The sequence below is a fragment of the Lissotriton helveticus genome, chromosome 8 (genome assembly GCF_964261635.1).
Source record: "Lissotriton helveticus chromosome 8, aLisHel1.1, whole genome shotgun sequence".
Classification (NCBI taxonomy): Eukaryota; Metazoa; Chordata; class Amphibia; order Caudata; family Salamandridae; genus Lissotriton; species Lissotriton helveticus.
In genome coordinates, this window is record NC_136069.1 from 466504736 (window position 1) to 466518534 (window position 13799).

At 48.1% G+C, this 13799-nt stretch overlaps 1 protein-coding gene across 3 annotated transcripts in view; it reads left to right on the top strand.

Moving 5' to 3' along the window:
• The window catches only part of SETDB2 (SET domain bifurcated histone lysine methyltransferase 2), a 545734-nt gene that overhangs the window by 259119 nt on the left and 272816 nt on the right, over positions 1-13799 (top strand). For all 3 annotated transcript variants that reach the window (XM_078657342.1, XM_078657343.1, XM_078657344.1), the window contains one exon: positions 2188-2307. In XM_078657342.1, the coding sequence (XP_078513468.1) occupies positions 2188-2307 (120 nt within the window). The remainder of the gene's footprint in view (positions 1-2187; positions 2308-13799) is intronic.

Consider the following 13799-nt stretch of genomic DNA (forward strand, 5'->3'; position numbering starts at 1 on the left):
CATCCGGATCTGAAGTCTCTCAGGTTAGTCGCCTGGCTCCTGAGTTCAGAGAGTTCCACAATCTGAATATTCCACAAGACTGTAGACATTCTTGCCAGAGCAAGGGCGGATAGCCCGACCAAGACGTATTCCCTGAAATGGAAGCGCTTTTGTGTTTGGTGTACAGATCACGGAATTCGGCCTTTCTCCACATCACTGGAGCAAATATTACCTTATCTATTACATCTGGCACAGTCGGGCCTAGCCCCCTCCTCCATTAAAGTACACTTAGCAGCAATATCTCGTTATAAAGAACTTCAACGAGTCTATCGCTCTGGTCAAGCGGGCTGATTAAGCAATTTCTAAAACGATTATACAGATCTTTCCCGCCAGTAAGGATGTTGCCACCTACCTGGCATCTCAATGTGCTTCTTAACCAGCTCATGAAACATCCGTTCAGACCAGTACACAGAGCTGACCTAAAGTATGCCTCGTGGAAATCAGCACTCCTCCTGACGCTCACGTCTGCAAGGGGGGTCAGTGAGCTGCAGGCATTTTCAATCCAGGATCTTTTTCTACAGTTTAATAACGACAGAGTAATCCTGAGAACCAATCCTAGGTTTATCTCAAAAGTCCCGTCGGACTTCCACCTAAACGAACCTGTGCTTCTGCGTTCCTTCTTTCCAAACCCAAGCACGGCAGCTGAGAGATTGCTGCTTTTTTTGGATCTCAAGCGATGCTTGAAGTTTACACTGACAAAACGAAAACATTCAGGAAATCTAACCAGCTATTCGTAGCTTACAGCAGACCTAGGAAAGGTCTACCGCTTGCCAAGCAGAGCCTCTCCAGATGGATTTCTGCAGCCATTGCTTTCTGTCATGACCAAGCTGGACAGCCATTGCATTCCAAAGTGAGAGGGCACTCCACGGGAACTATGTCCACTTCTATAGCTCTCTTTGCAGGGGTGCCAGTTATTGACATTTGCAGGGCGGCAACATGAAAGTCGCCGCATACCTTCACTAGGCACTACTGCCTGGATACGGAGCTGATGAATGATGCAGCAGTGAGACAATCAGTGTTACGCCATCTTTTCCAGTAAGGTGAGCCTTCCTCCGTCCCTCCATCCTACTCTGGTGTGCACATTTCTTTAGTAATACTTATTGTGGAGGTCTAATGATGGTTCATGCTCGCATGATGTGTCTTATCTGAGGACTTGTATATGCTGTTCCATCAGAAATGTGCACTCTGCATTGCTTGCTACTCTGATTCAGGCATGTGAATCTATGAAAGACACCCATAATACTGGATAAGAAATGAGTTACTTGCCTGTAACTGCAGTTCTACAGTATTGGTGTCTTTCATAGATTCACATGCAACCCTCCCGCCTCCCCTGGAAGGACTCACCTAACTCTCCTAGTGTCACGCCTACTTAGCTTAGTGCGTACGAAAATCTGAGGGACTGAGGCTCCTGCCAGGAAGGTTCTAGAGGGAGGTGATAGCTGATTGGCTCTTGTTTAGAGTTTGGTCCTTTTTACAAAAGGACATGGATATGTTACTAAGGTGAGGCCTTTAGGCCTACTATTCTCTATGTATGTCTATAAGACATTACTTTTCTATGTACCGGAGACTCCCGTGTCGACAACGGGGAATGATTCAGGCATGTGAATCTATGAAAGACACCAATACTGGATAACTGCAGTTACAGGTAAGTAACTCATTTCTTCCTCCTGATCCCACCTGTGATGAAACAGTGTTCTGATATTCAACGTTTCCTCATGATCATCCCCAAAAGTGAACCAGCTGCTTATGCATGTGTTATTCCCACCGAAAGTAAGGAAATATTGGGAGGAAAGTGAAACTGTTAAAGCATCCTGTGATTTTGCTCGTCATAGTCAAACAATATAAGAAGTCTCATGTAAAAATCAGAGCAGAAACCCCAAATTATGCTCGAGGAAAACACCACTAACACTTCAGAGCACAGGGCATAGTATACCAGAGTAAAAGCAAAATGCAGGCATACAGGCTTTGAGGAAACCAGCAGTAAATTGGAAAAACTGACTGTTAACCACCAACATTTCTAATTGATTGCCTAATGCATCGGCTAAGTGATGTTGATAAAGCTGAAGCCTATCTAATTTTCAAAGAGAAGATTGCAATGTATTTTCTACACCTTCCTTAAATGTAATTGGTTTCTTGCCTGATTTTCAGATCAGTGTGCGCATGTCTACAGCTTACCACAAAAGCCTCCGGACTCCTTTCTCCTAGGTCACGTAAAAAACAACCACCGGGTTATCACTATAAAAGGTTGCACACAAGTTTCCCCACAGGGTAAGAACATACGTTTATTTGTGCCATGTCTTTCCAACTGTTTGTAATGTACATTATAGCATTTTTATTTGTATACTTTACATTGTTAGCAGTAGTGGATAATAGTCCAGTAGTTCAAATATGGTATGTAACAAAGTGACATACTTCTCCTTGAACATCAAAAAGCTTGTTATCTCACCAGTGAAGGACTGTCAGGAGCATCCTCAATGGGTGGTTAGTATGGACTCTGTTAATGAGACTTATGTTGGGGGCATTGACTACTATTGTTTGCCTGCACTATATATCACCTTGTGTGAAAACCCCCATCAGCTGCCAGAAATCTTGGGCCCCTTGCACTCTTCCATCCGCTGTCTAAAATGTAGGCATTTAAGTAGGCTCTAATATTTCTGTTGAATGCCAGATTTCCAGTTCCTGTTTCTAGCCTCATAGGGTACTTAGCAAATTTGGCTTGTCTCCTTTTAATCATATGTAATGTTGTATTGTTTTTTATGTATACATTTTTTTTTCAAATTTGTTTTTATTAAATGTTTTTGCACAGCAATGAGAAACAAGCAGGATAATACAATTTCCCAGAAGCGGCGGATATTGCTTATATGCCACTAATTCGTAGTTCCAGAGTCACTCAATAGATCCGCCAACATAATCAGACCTGGCATAGTTCTTGTATTATCTGCAAAACTAAATCTGGTCTTTGTCAAGCTTAATTATATGTAGCGTTGGAATACACTCCAGACTAGTAAAACGAGACTCTGGTGTTTCCTTAGGTAGTAGAGTATATGCCCAACATGTTCTAAAATTGGTGGCGTTAACACAGAACACGACCCCCTGGACCCCCTGTATTCCTCCAAGTGTAAAATGTGAAAGTGCGTTCAGGACCTTAGCTTGGAATTTCACATGCCTAAATCCCAATCCTTTAAATACCTACAATTCCGCCACGCGCTTGCTCCGAGCCTGGTCGGACTCGAACGACTGCCGGAATTCAGTCCGGTGGAAGCTAAAATCTTTATGGGAGACCTGGGTGACAAGAAGGTGTCCCGAATTTATCAAACCCTGGTCACTCATTGCGCCGCCTCTTTGCTCCCGCTCAAGGACTCCTGGGAAAAAGATGTTGGTCCCTTAGATGAGGACGATTGGAGGGAGGCCTTGGAGTCACCACGTGGGGCGGCAATTGCAGTACGTCTCCGACTGATCCAGTTCAAATACCTACACAGGGCATACTATACCCGGGAGAGACTGTGTAGGGCGGGCCTGATTGCATCCCCAGAGTGCCTGCGTTGTGGGACTGAGAGAGGTACGCTGTTGCACACGGTGTGGTCATGTGTTGGTCTGACCCGGTTCTGGCACGGGGTTTGGAGCTGTCTGTCGGAAGTGCTGGGGTGGGATCTCCCCGGTTGGGTCTTCTACATGTGTTGGAGAACGTGGGCGGAAACATTTACAAACGTCACCTTCTGCTGTTGGGTCTGGTGGTGGCTAAGCGGGACCTGGCGAGGGCATGGAAGAGTGACCAGGCTCCGCCACTCGGGGTCTGGAAGACAGGTCTTGACTACTATATGGGATTGGAACAACCCGTGTTTGAGGCCAGGGGGTGCCCACGGAAACACTTTAAAATCTGGAAACGGTGGGCAGACTACAGGGGTTTGACTCTGGAGCCTCCGGCTGCCCCGGACGATGGTTTGCCTACAGTAGAGGACCTCCAGGCCTAGAGTGACACTCGATGATTGCTGTAATGTGATCAATTGTTGGAGCTGTTGTGATCACGTGCATTGGGTTAGGGTGGGATAAGGGGTGGGTAGATGGGACACTAGGTAGTTGGGGTGGCTGGGGGGGGTGTTTCTTTTCCCTTTTCTTTTTCCTTTTCTCTTTCAATTGATTGGGTTGTACGTATATTGAACTGTGCTTTGCCACTTGACAGTGCCTTCCTGATTGTGGAAAACTGTAATTATCCCTTGCCTAATCAATCAATAAAATCTGTTGTGAAAAAAAAATTTAAAAAAATGTGACAGTGCGGATACAATTTCCAGTATTATGAAGGCACAGCAGGCATTCTACAGCTGTGGCGGAGGGATTCAGTCCAGCATTGTGTTTGTGGCCGCCGTCAAGTGGAACCCTACCTATGTGGAGGGTAATATAATTCTAAGTAACGAAAACCCTCTCCATCCCCCCAAAAGCAACAAAAGAGGTGGAATGGTGGTGGTGTCAGATGTGCAATGTAGTGGGAAGGTGGGCCAGATCGGAGCGGAGGTGTATGCTGGCATATGGGTGGTTGTCATCGTCACCTTAAAGCTAGTTGGGTATGTCTCACATAATAGTGCAAAAGTGGTGGTGATGTATGACCTAAAACTGAAAAAGATGCATATCCCTAACGGAAGGTGGGCATACAGCTAGGGGGAGCCCATGAGTTAGATAGGAAACTAGAGGGCCCCATTTATATTCAACATTTTTATAGTCGTCTCTGAAGATATCCGTCATCCTCTCTAGACGGAGTATTCTCCAGAGCCGAGCTTGCCACATTGACAGGGTGGGGGCCGCTGTCTTCTTCCAAGCCGCTGCGGTGGCCATTTTGGCTGCTCCAAAGCAGGACCAGAAAATGGCCTTGTCTAGCACGGGACAGTCCCACCAAATATGCTGAAAGTCATCAAGGAGGCTGCAGCCCCTCCAGCACATGTCAGAGGTATTTGGGAATATTTTTTTGAGCTTGGTGGGGTATAGGTACCAGTCTGTCATAGTTTTTAGGTGAGCCTCCCGCAGTTCCAGTGAGTGGTTGAATTTGGCTGTATCTGACCATATCCTGGCCCATTTCCTTTCGGTTATGTCCCTCTAAGTTATCCCCTCCCACATAGCCATATATCTTGATCTGGGTGTGGGGTGAAAGCTAGTAGAACCTTATATAAAAAAAAGAGATGGCCCATTTATAGAGATATATAATGTTTGAACACATTTTTCGAATGTAATTTTCTCCCGCGTAGCAGTATCATGAATATGAAGTGTGAGAGCCCAGTGCTTAAGTTGAATGTGGTCATAATGTTCCTTTGGGCCTAGATGAAACTCTCTACTGCATGTCTCGAAAGTCAGGATGTCATAATTGTGAAAGAAATCTTGTAGCATGAGGCAGCCCCCCTCCTTCCGGGTGTCGAAGGGCCCCTCCCTAAGAACTGGCGGGAATGCCGGGTTGAAGTGTATTGGGGTGTGTGGTGATGGGAACGTAGTCCATTCAGGCCCTCCCGAAACAGAGTCCTATGTCTTCAGAACAGTGTATGTGGGGGTGCTAATATAGGCGTCAGCTGGCCTGTCCTTTTTGGGTTTCCATAATAAATCCCAAATCGACCTCCCCGCAATGGCCCTATCCACATGTAACTAATGTTTTTCCAAGGCCCGTTTGGACTATTCGTCTCTACCCGAAGTTGTGTGGCCTTGTAGTAGGGGCCCAGATCGGGTTATCCCTCACCCCCCTCATCCCTCGGTCGCCGTAACAAGTGAAGCGGTAGGCATGCTCGGCCTTCCTGCCAGACGAAATGAGTAATTAGGGATCGCAGTTTAGGGAGAAGTTCTCTATCAAGTTGTATAGGTAGGCTTGAAAGAGATATCGGAACTTCGGAAGCACAGTCATTTTAATTGCGCTTATGCACATTGAAATGAACATTGGCTTCCTTCTTTGTAGATCGCTCTGAAGTTGGCCGAGGAGGGGGAGGAAATTGGCCTTATATAGACCTGGCACCGTCAGTCAGCTATACTCCCAGGTATTGAAGGGAGCGCTTCGCCCACTGGAAAGAAGAATGTGGCATCAATGCCTCCACCTAGTGTATTGGTATTGTTAGGTTAAGAATAAGGGATTTATCCACATTAATTTTGAAGCCCGCCACTCGTTCAAATCTAGTCGATTCCAAGTCTAGGTCCGGGAGGGAGGACGCTGCTTCCTTTAGGCATAAAAGAATATCGTCTGTAAACAGCGACAGTTTGTGGTCAACCCCTGCGAAGGGAAGCCCCATTATCGCGGGGTTTTCGTGTTTGTACATTGCGAGTGGCTCGATGTGAGAGGGACGCGACACGCAGGGGGACAGGGTAGAGCGACATGTCTGACGGGGGCGGGAAGGGCTGTTGGTGGGAGGAGGGTAGGGGGGAGTTGGTATTTTGTTACTCCATTGAATGCTGAGATGACCTAGAATATGCTACCGGCTGGAGCAGCAAGGTTTCAATAAACTAGACGGAGTCGTAGATCGCAAATATCATATGCAATGTCGGCTAGATGGACAATCACAGGAAAGTGGGCGGAGGTGTAGACATCGACGAGGAAGAAATGAATGCGACGATGGCATTATAGATGCTCATGATGCATCTGACTGTAAATTACTGCGCATTATATCCTCAGGGTATTGACCACTATGTAACTGTGATAAATGAATAAAATCTGTTTACAAAAAATTGTGAGTGGCTCGATACTCAGGGCAAACAGCAGGGGGTGACAGCGGGCACCCCCCCTGTCTTGTCCCTCTAGTAAGGGGAACGATGTCTGATGGTGTACCGTTCACCTGCACCCGAGAGCTGGTCTTGACATAATTGGCCTTGAGCATATTATACATTTATCTGCAAAGCCAAAGCGTTTAAGAGTAATAAAAAAGAATGGCCACTCTATCGATGCCTTTTCCGCGTCCAGTCCAACCCACCCCGCCAGTATATTGCGCTTGGTCGCCTTCTCAATCAGGTGGATCGTCCCCCGAATGTTATCGTGGGTTTACCTGCCTTTTATAAAACCCGATTGTTCGGGTGGATGAGGTCTGGTAGCAGGTCGTTCAGAGTATGGCCGAGTATAGTTTGGCGTCTAGATTTAGGAGAGCAATAGGGTGATAGGAGGTGCATAAATTGGTCTTTTTACCGGGCTCTGGTATAACCGTGATGACCGCCTCTGTCATTGTGGGGGTGACCTGTACCTCGTCAGCCATTTTATTGAAGAGTTACCTTAGTGGGATAAGATCGGCCGCGTATGTTTTATAAAAAAAGAGCTGTGAGGCCGTCAGGACCCGGCGCTTTATTGGACTTTAGCGACTTAATTGCCTTACATACCTCGGCGCATGTGATAGGGGCCATAAGGGCATCGTTGTGGCTCTGAGTGACTTGTGGAAGATTCAATGCCTGCAAATAATCATGTTGTGCCATGGGGTCTAGGTTTTCTCCTGCATAGAGCTGTTCGTAGAATTTTTTTTAAAGTATTGGCCATTCCTGTGTCCGTAGTCTCTAATCTACCCTTGTTATTCTGTATGTTCCCAATGAACTCCCGCTCCAGTTTTTCCCTGAGTTTTCTTGCCAGGTGGGTTCAGATTTTATTTCCCTGTGTGTAGGATATTTGGTGAAGTTGCAAAAGGGTATACTCTGCTCTGTTATTGTAGATCGCTTTAAGTTGACCTCGTAGGGTGGTGAGTTTGCGCTGCTTGACCCTGGTAGGGGCATTCTTGTGTTCCTTCTCTACTAGGTCTAATTCTGCCTCTAGAGACACTCTTTCCTTGGTTCTCTGTTTGTTAAGTGTAGCATTAAGCTCAAGGCATTTGCCCCTAATTATTGCCTTAAATGCATCCCATTTGTTGAAAATGTGGGGGGTTAAGATCAAAAAATTCTGTGATGGAGGATCTCAGAGAGTCCCACAGCAGCCTATCTCTAGTGAGGGAGGCCAGGAAGTACCATTTAGCAGATTTGGGCGATGTGGTGCTCCAGGTAAGGCAGATTGCGCCCAGGCAATGGTCTGAGATTGAGAGCGGGAAAATCTTCGCTTCCTGAAGGGAACCCAACAGACTCTGACTCGTAAAAATATAGTCTAACCTGGAGTAGGTGCGGTGTACATGAGAAAAAAAGGTATAATCCTTAGTTGCAGGATAAAGTGTGCGCCAAGCGTCTCGGAGACCAAGGTCGTGTATTGTCTGTTTCACCGCAGTGGGGAAAGAATTTGTCGCAGCTCTGTGAGTATGTGAACTGTCGAGGTCTGCCTGCCAAGTGAGATTATAATCACCCATGAGTATTATCGGGCCTTCTGCAAACTTTCCGCAAACTCTCCGATTTGTTTTAAAAGGGCAGTTAAGAAGGCCGGTTGGCCAGTGTTGGTGGCGTATGCTGTGATGAATGTGCATAGTGTGCCCATCAGTTTACCCTTAACCATAACGAAGCGTCCATCCTTGTCAGCATGAACCGCCTCTGGTTGAAATTTGGTCATCGTGTGAAAATGTAGGGCCACTCCTCGTTGCTTTGTCCCCGCTGAGGCCCTGTAGATAAGGGGGTATTGTTTGTGCCTGAGCCTCATCTCTTCGTCCCTTTTTAAGTGTGTCTCTTGAAGGGCCACAACGTCAAAGTGGTGATCCGTAATATATTTCCAAACCTTCTGACGTTTAAGCGACACTTTTAACCCCTTAACGCTCCGCGAGGCTACGGTAATTACCATGGTATTATGACTCTCCCCTCCCTCTGTACTCCTGGCCATTCCACCCCAAAGCTTGTCTCCTGCTCGGATCGTTAGTGTAGGGTACATCCCACCTCTCTAATCTTCTTGTACGCTCTAACAAACGTTGGCATCTCCAACATGTATAGATGAATGCCGAGTGCCCGACTGCCACCCACCACCATTCAAACAGAAAAACAACCCCCTTCCCAAAATAAATCAAAATGAAAAACCCCAAAAGTGTCAACATCAGTAAGAGTCAGGTAGATGTAATGTCCTGATGGAAGATAGTGTCGCCCCTTCTGGCTAGTCGGTGGAGATCGGGCCGAAGTCCCTCCCCACCCCTATCCTGAGTGTTCAAAAAAAGAAGTGTCGACATCTTCATATATTCCCTAAGGAGCGCGCAAATTCACCCAGCGGCAATGCGTAAAGTCTCTAGACTCCGAGCCACCACGTTGAGGATTGCCATATGCTGGTCCTATGACATAAAGGCGCGAATCCCCAATTGTTACGCCAACGTAAATCGGTAAGTGTCACCTCTGCCATCACTTGTGTGCACCCCTCGGGCTCGTGGCCCACTGGGATCTTCTTGCGTTGTTACCGTCCCTCCCTCCTAGGCGGCCCCGGAGGGTGGTCTCCTCCAGGATGGGGGAGGCGTAACAAACGGAGACCCTCATCGAGCTCTGTGATGTGGCGGGGTTTATTGTCATACTCGAAGCTCAGGCCAAATGGTTAGGTCCATTTATATTTCACATGAGTTTCTCCTAGTTTTGCTGTTAGAGGGCGAAATGGGTGTCGTCAGGCCAATGTCGCGGGAGCTAAGTCCTGATAGAGAGTGCATTTGTGTCCCTGGAACAAGACGTCTCCCTTCTTCCTGGCCTCCTGTAGGATTGCTTCTTTGACTTTAAAAGAGTGAAATTTGACTAACCCATCTCGTGACCGGTGCTTCTTGTTCCCAGTCGGTCCTCCCACCCGATGAGCGCGTTCCATTTTGATCTTAAGCTGGTGCAGGCTAAGGATCTTGGCGAAGAGGCCCTCAAGGAATTCCTCCAGGTCTGGCCCCTCCGCGCCCTCCGCTAGGTCCCGGATTCGTAAATTGTCACGCCCAGCCCTGTTTTCAAGATCTTCAGCTTTCAGTTGATTGAGCCAGAGAGAGTTGCTGTTGAAGGTCCTGCAGCTGTTCGCGTGTTTCCTTTGTGTGCTGTTCCAACTCCTGGGTGTGTGTTTCCAGGTCCACCACCCATGTGCCCACCGAATCCACTTCTTGCTGTAGTGAAGTCAGACGGGTGGAGAGGTCTGTTAGGAGCTGATCAATAGAGGCCTTCATGTCTTGATTTAGCTCGGCGCATAGCTCAGTCTTAAAGTCACGTAGGGAGGACAACAGTTCGTCTTTGGTGAGGGCCATGTCGGTCATGGATTCTCCCTGGTCAGGGAGCTGCCGTTTATCTGAGGGGTGGAAGAAGCTGGTAACCTTGGGTGGTGGTGGTGCCTTCTTCGGTGGCATAGATGCAGGCTCCCCGGCGCCTCGTCTGAAATGGGTTGGAGCGTTTGCTATGGGGGCCAGGGGTTACATTACAGGCCGCGGCGGACAATGTCAATATAAATTGATGGTATCAAGGTCCCTCAGGTACTTCTGTTCCAGTCAAGTGGCGCAGCGGTGCAATAGCGAAATGAGGGGAGCCTTCAGCGGTGTAGAGCCACAGCAGGAGGCCTCCCTGTTCCAAGGGGGGGGGAGGTCAGCAGTGAAATAGCGCTACGTTAACAGTACAAGACCTGGAGTTACATAGTGCAGGAAACCGTTAGCGGTTCTCGCGTTACAGCGACCGGACCCTCAGGCATCCGCCATCTTAAAGTCAGGCAGGAGTAGAGCAGTTCATGAAGAGCAGTGATGCCGCGCCTGAAAGCTGCAGGGGCACATCTCTGTGATGGCGTCTCATGTATCACCTCCATTGGTGCTCTGTAGTGGATCCGCCTCTTCTGGGGGTATCAGCATTCCCTTCGTGTGTCCCCTGTTCGCGTTGGTCGGGTGGACTCCCGCCCGCCCTTGACGCTGTGCAGCTGCTGGGTGCACTCACTGCTATGGAGGTCTGTGGAAAAGGGTGCTCGCAGGGTTGTAGCTAAGTTGGGACAATGCCGCTTGCCCGCTGTTGCCGGCCGCCGCTGTCAATACACCCTAAGTGGCTGCCATTTTGAATGGGCTAGAGGCTGCATTGGCGGGGTTCAGAGTGGCTCATCAAAGTGAAATATCGGCAACCTGGGGTCCCCCCGACACCGCTGGTAGGTGTGGGTGTGATTGCGCTCGATAGATGTGGGGCGCTCGGTGGTTTACCAAATTTTCTTCCTCACGCTTCTCCCCTCGCTGGGCTCTGGAGCTCTCCGGTCATCCGTCGTGCCCTGCAGGGGTCGATCTCACTCACCGCTTAGGCAACCCACTTAGGTAATCTGAAGATGCAGGGTGTCCGCAGGGTCGTGAGGGGCTGGAAGAGATGCCACTGGCCCCGCACGGAGAAGTAAATGTAAATGTATTGTATTTGTAAAGCGCACGGATGCCCACGCGACGGGTCGTCCCGGCGCTGCACTCATACCGCTGTGAAACCCTTCCTGGCTTTTCCATGTGAAATGTCCACTCCTGGGCACCCCCAAGGTGAAGCCAGGCATCCAAGCGCTGCTGGGGCCGTTGTGGAGATTAAGCAAGCTATTGCCCAGAGTCACAGAGTGGGACCCATGATTAGACTAGGCACCGAGGCGAGAATTATCAGGTCCAGGGAGATTGAGTCCAAGAGCCGCTGAGGCGGGAATTGAACCCTGGTCCCGGGCCAGACCTCAGCATCAGGGTCTGCCGATCTAACCATTGAGCCACGCTTCTCCACAGTGTCCGCCACCGATCCGCACCGCCGATTTTCTTTGGCGGTCGCCATTTTGGGTGGTCTCGTTAGCTGCATCGGTGAGGCTCAAATGGGCTCCCCAACACTGTAATTCGGCATTACAGGGCCCCCTCTGCTCCACTGGTAGATCTGGGAGTGCTAAGGCACATGAAGGGCGAGTGTGGTGCGCATTGGAGGTCGCTGGACACTCAAGCTGCCAGCGTAGGTGGGGAGCCAAGACGATTCACGTCCGATTGGCCATCTTGCCCGGCCATGCCCCATGTATACATTTTTAACCGTCAAACTGCTATGGTTATGAGCAAAGTACTTTTATCACCCATTGTTGAACACATTTTTTGTAAGGCAGGACAGACAATAGCATTATAAATGTCCTAGCTATCGTCAAGAAAAGTTTCTCTTCTCCCTGGTTGGTACTCACTCCACTGTTTCTGCTACTTGGCAGAAGTGCCAGATGTCCTTGACAATTCCGTCAAGAACTTTGATCTGTTTCCTCTAAAGTGATGTATGTGGGAAACATCCTTTAAAACGAAGCCGGAATCATGCTGTGACTTTACAACGCTGGCAATAGAACAAATGCGTTGTTACCATGCATTAGTTTAGCACACAAGTTGTTACAAAGTCTTGCTTTAGGGGGGTTTGCCCTAGTGGAGTGGTGTGGGATTTTAAGTCCAACATCTTCCCTACTGTTGTGCAGACTGGAGTTGCAATAGTAAATGATACTAATCCAAAGTCCAGCTCCTCCCTAAGGTAAGTAGTTGTAACGGCTTGCATTCTAAAGAAATGCATTGTAACAATGTGTTTGTTCTAATGCCGGCGTTGTGGAGGCATGCATGCTAAAGCATGCGAGATTCCGTCATACATTCGGAGTATGTACCTGCCCATGAAGATGTTGTCCACTTTGTACATGGCCCAGCACTTGTCTTCCAGTGAGCCATCTAGTGTCCCCATGCAGTTGATATGCAACCTCAATTCTTCTCCTGATTACTGATCGCCTGTAGTTAACTCTCCACATCTGGCACCTCGGCCAGATCTGCTGGCATCCGATTTGATGACTATGACCAGATAAGTCGATTAAAAAAATATCACTCTTCAGTTGCATGCGACAAAGTAATGTTACCTCTCTGGCTCATGTCGGATAAGCGACGCATGCTTTTTCTGACTTGTGATGCTTTTAGCCATTGTAGGACCCCATAGTGGAGAGGGGCCCGGAATGTAGGCCTATATAGCGGAGACCAGGAACTTACAAACCTGGCCAGCTAGCGGAGGGAGATCTTAGTCTTTAGTAGCTCTATCCTCAGTTCTTGTATGATCTGGTACATCGTTTTTAACATCTGCCTGAGTACTGCCTGTTCGGAGGGACGAATAGATCAAATTAACTGGAATATCCAACAGTGTAATTGCCAATTCACCTTACGGACAGTCTTGCACCGTGAGCTCTATCCGTCCCTCTTGATCCAAAACATCTGCTGATTTGTTATTGGTCCTGTCACTGTTCTTCTCTGCATATATTTCCCCATTGAGGGCCATGGTATAGTGCGTGGCTGGCCAATCGCCCTCCGTCTCACCCGGTCCCTTCAAAAATCTTGGGCCAAATTGTCCTTAATTAAGGCCTGAGGATTTTCTTGTGAGGCAAAATTCTACAGAACTTCCCTAGCTCTTTTCAGAACAGTTCTCTAAAAAGGCCCCATAGGCCACCAGGCAAGCTTCTGATGAGGAGGTCTCCTAACTTTGGGAGGACCTCTAGAAGGAGCAACCTGTGCCTCTTGGTCGAGATGACACATTTCATGTTGCCTAGAAGGATGGGTCCAACTTGACAATATCTTTGGGAAGATCAGTGTACCAGATTCTCTGTCTGCTTCCACCATGTCTAATATCTTGAACATAGGATCAGCATTGGCAAACAGTTTATCTTGCATGAACACCACAAATTTGGCTTGAAAAGTTTGAATCATACTACTGATCTCAGGTGTCATTAGCAACTTTCCCCTCAAAGGTAGGTAATGGGCCCTCAGTCTTCAAGCGATCACAAATGTCTTTGTCCAAGAGCTTCCTTGGGCGACTTGACACATAATGGGCAACTTTTTCAACCAGTGTCCATTCTGCTGAGTGAACATGATATGATATCATCTGGATTGAACATGTCTGATGGTCACTTGACTGTGGGTTGAGCTGGCTCATCTGACTTGTGT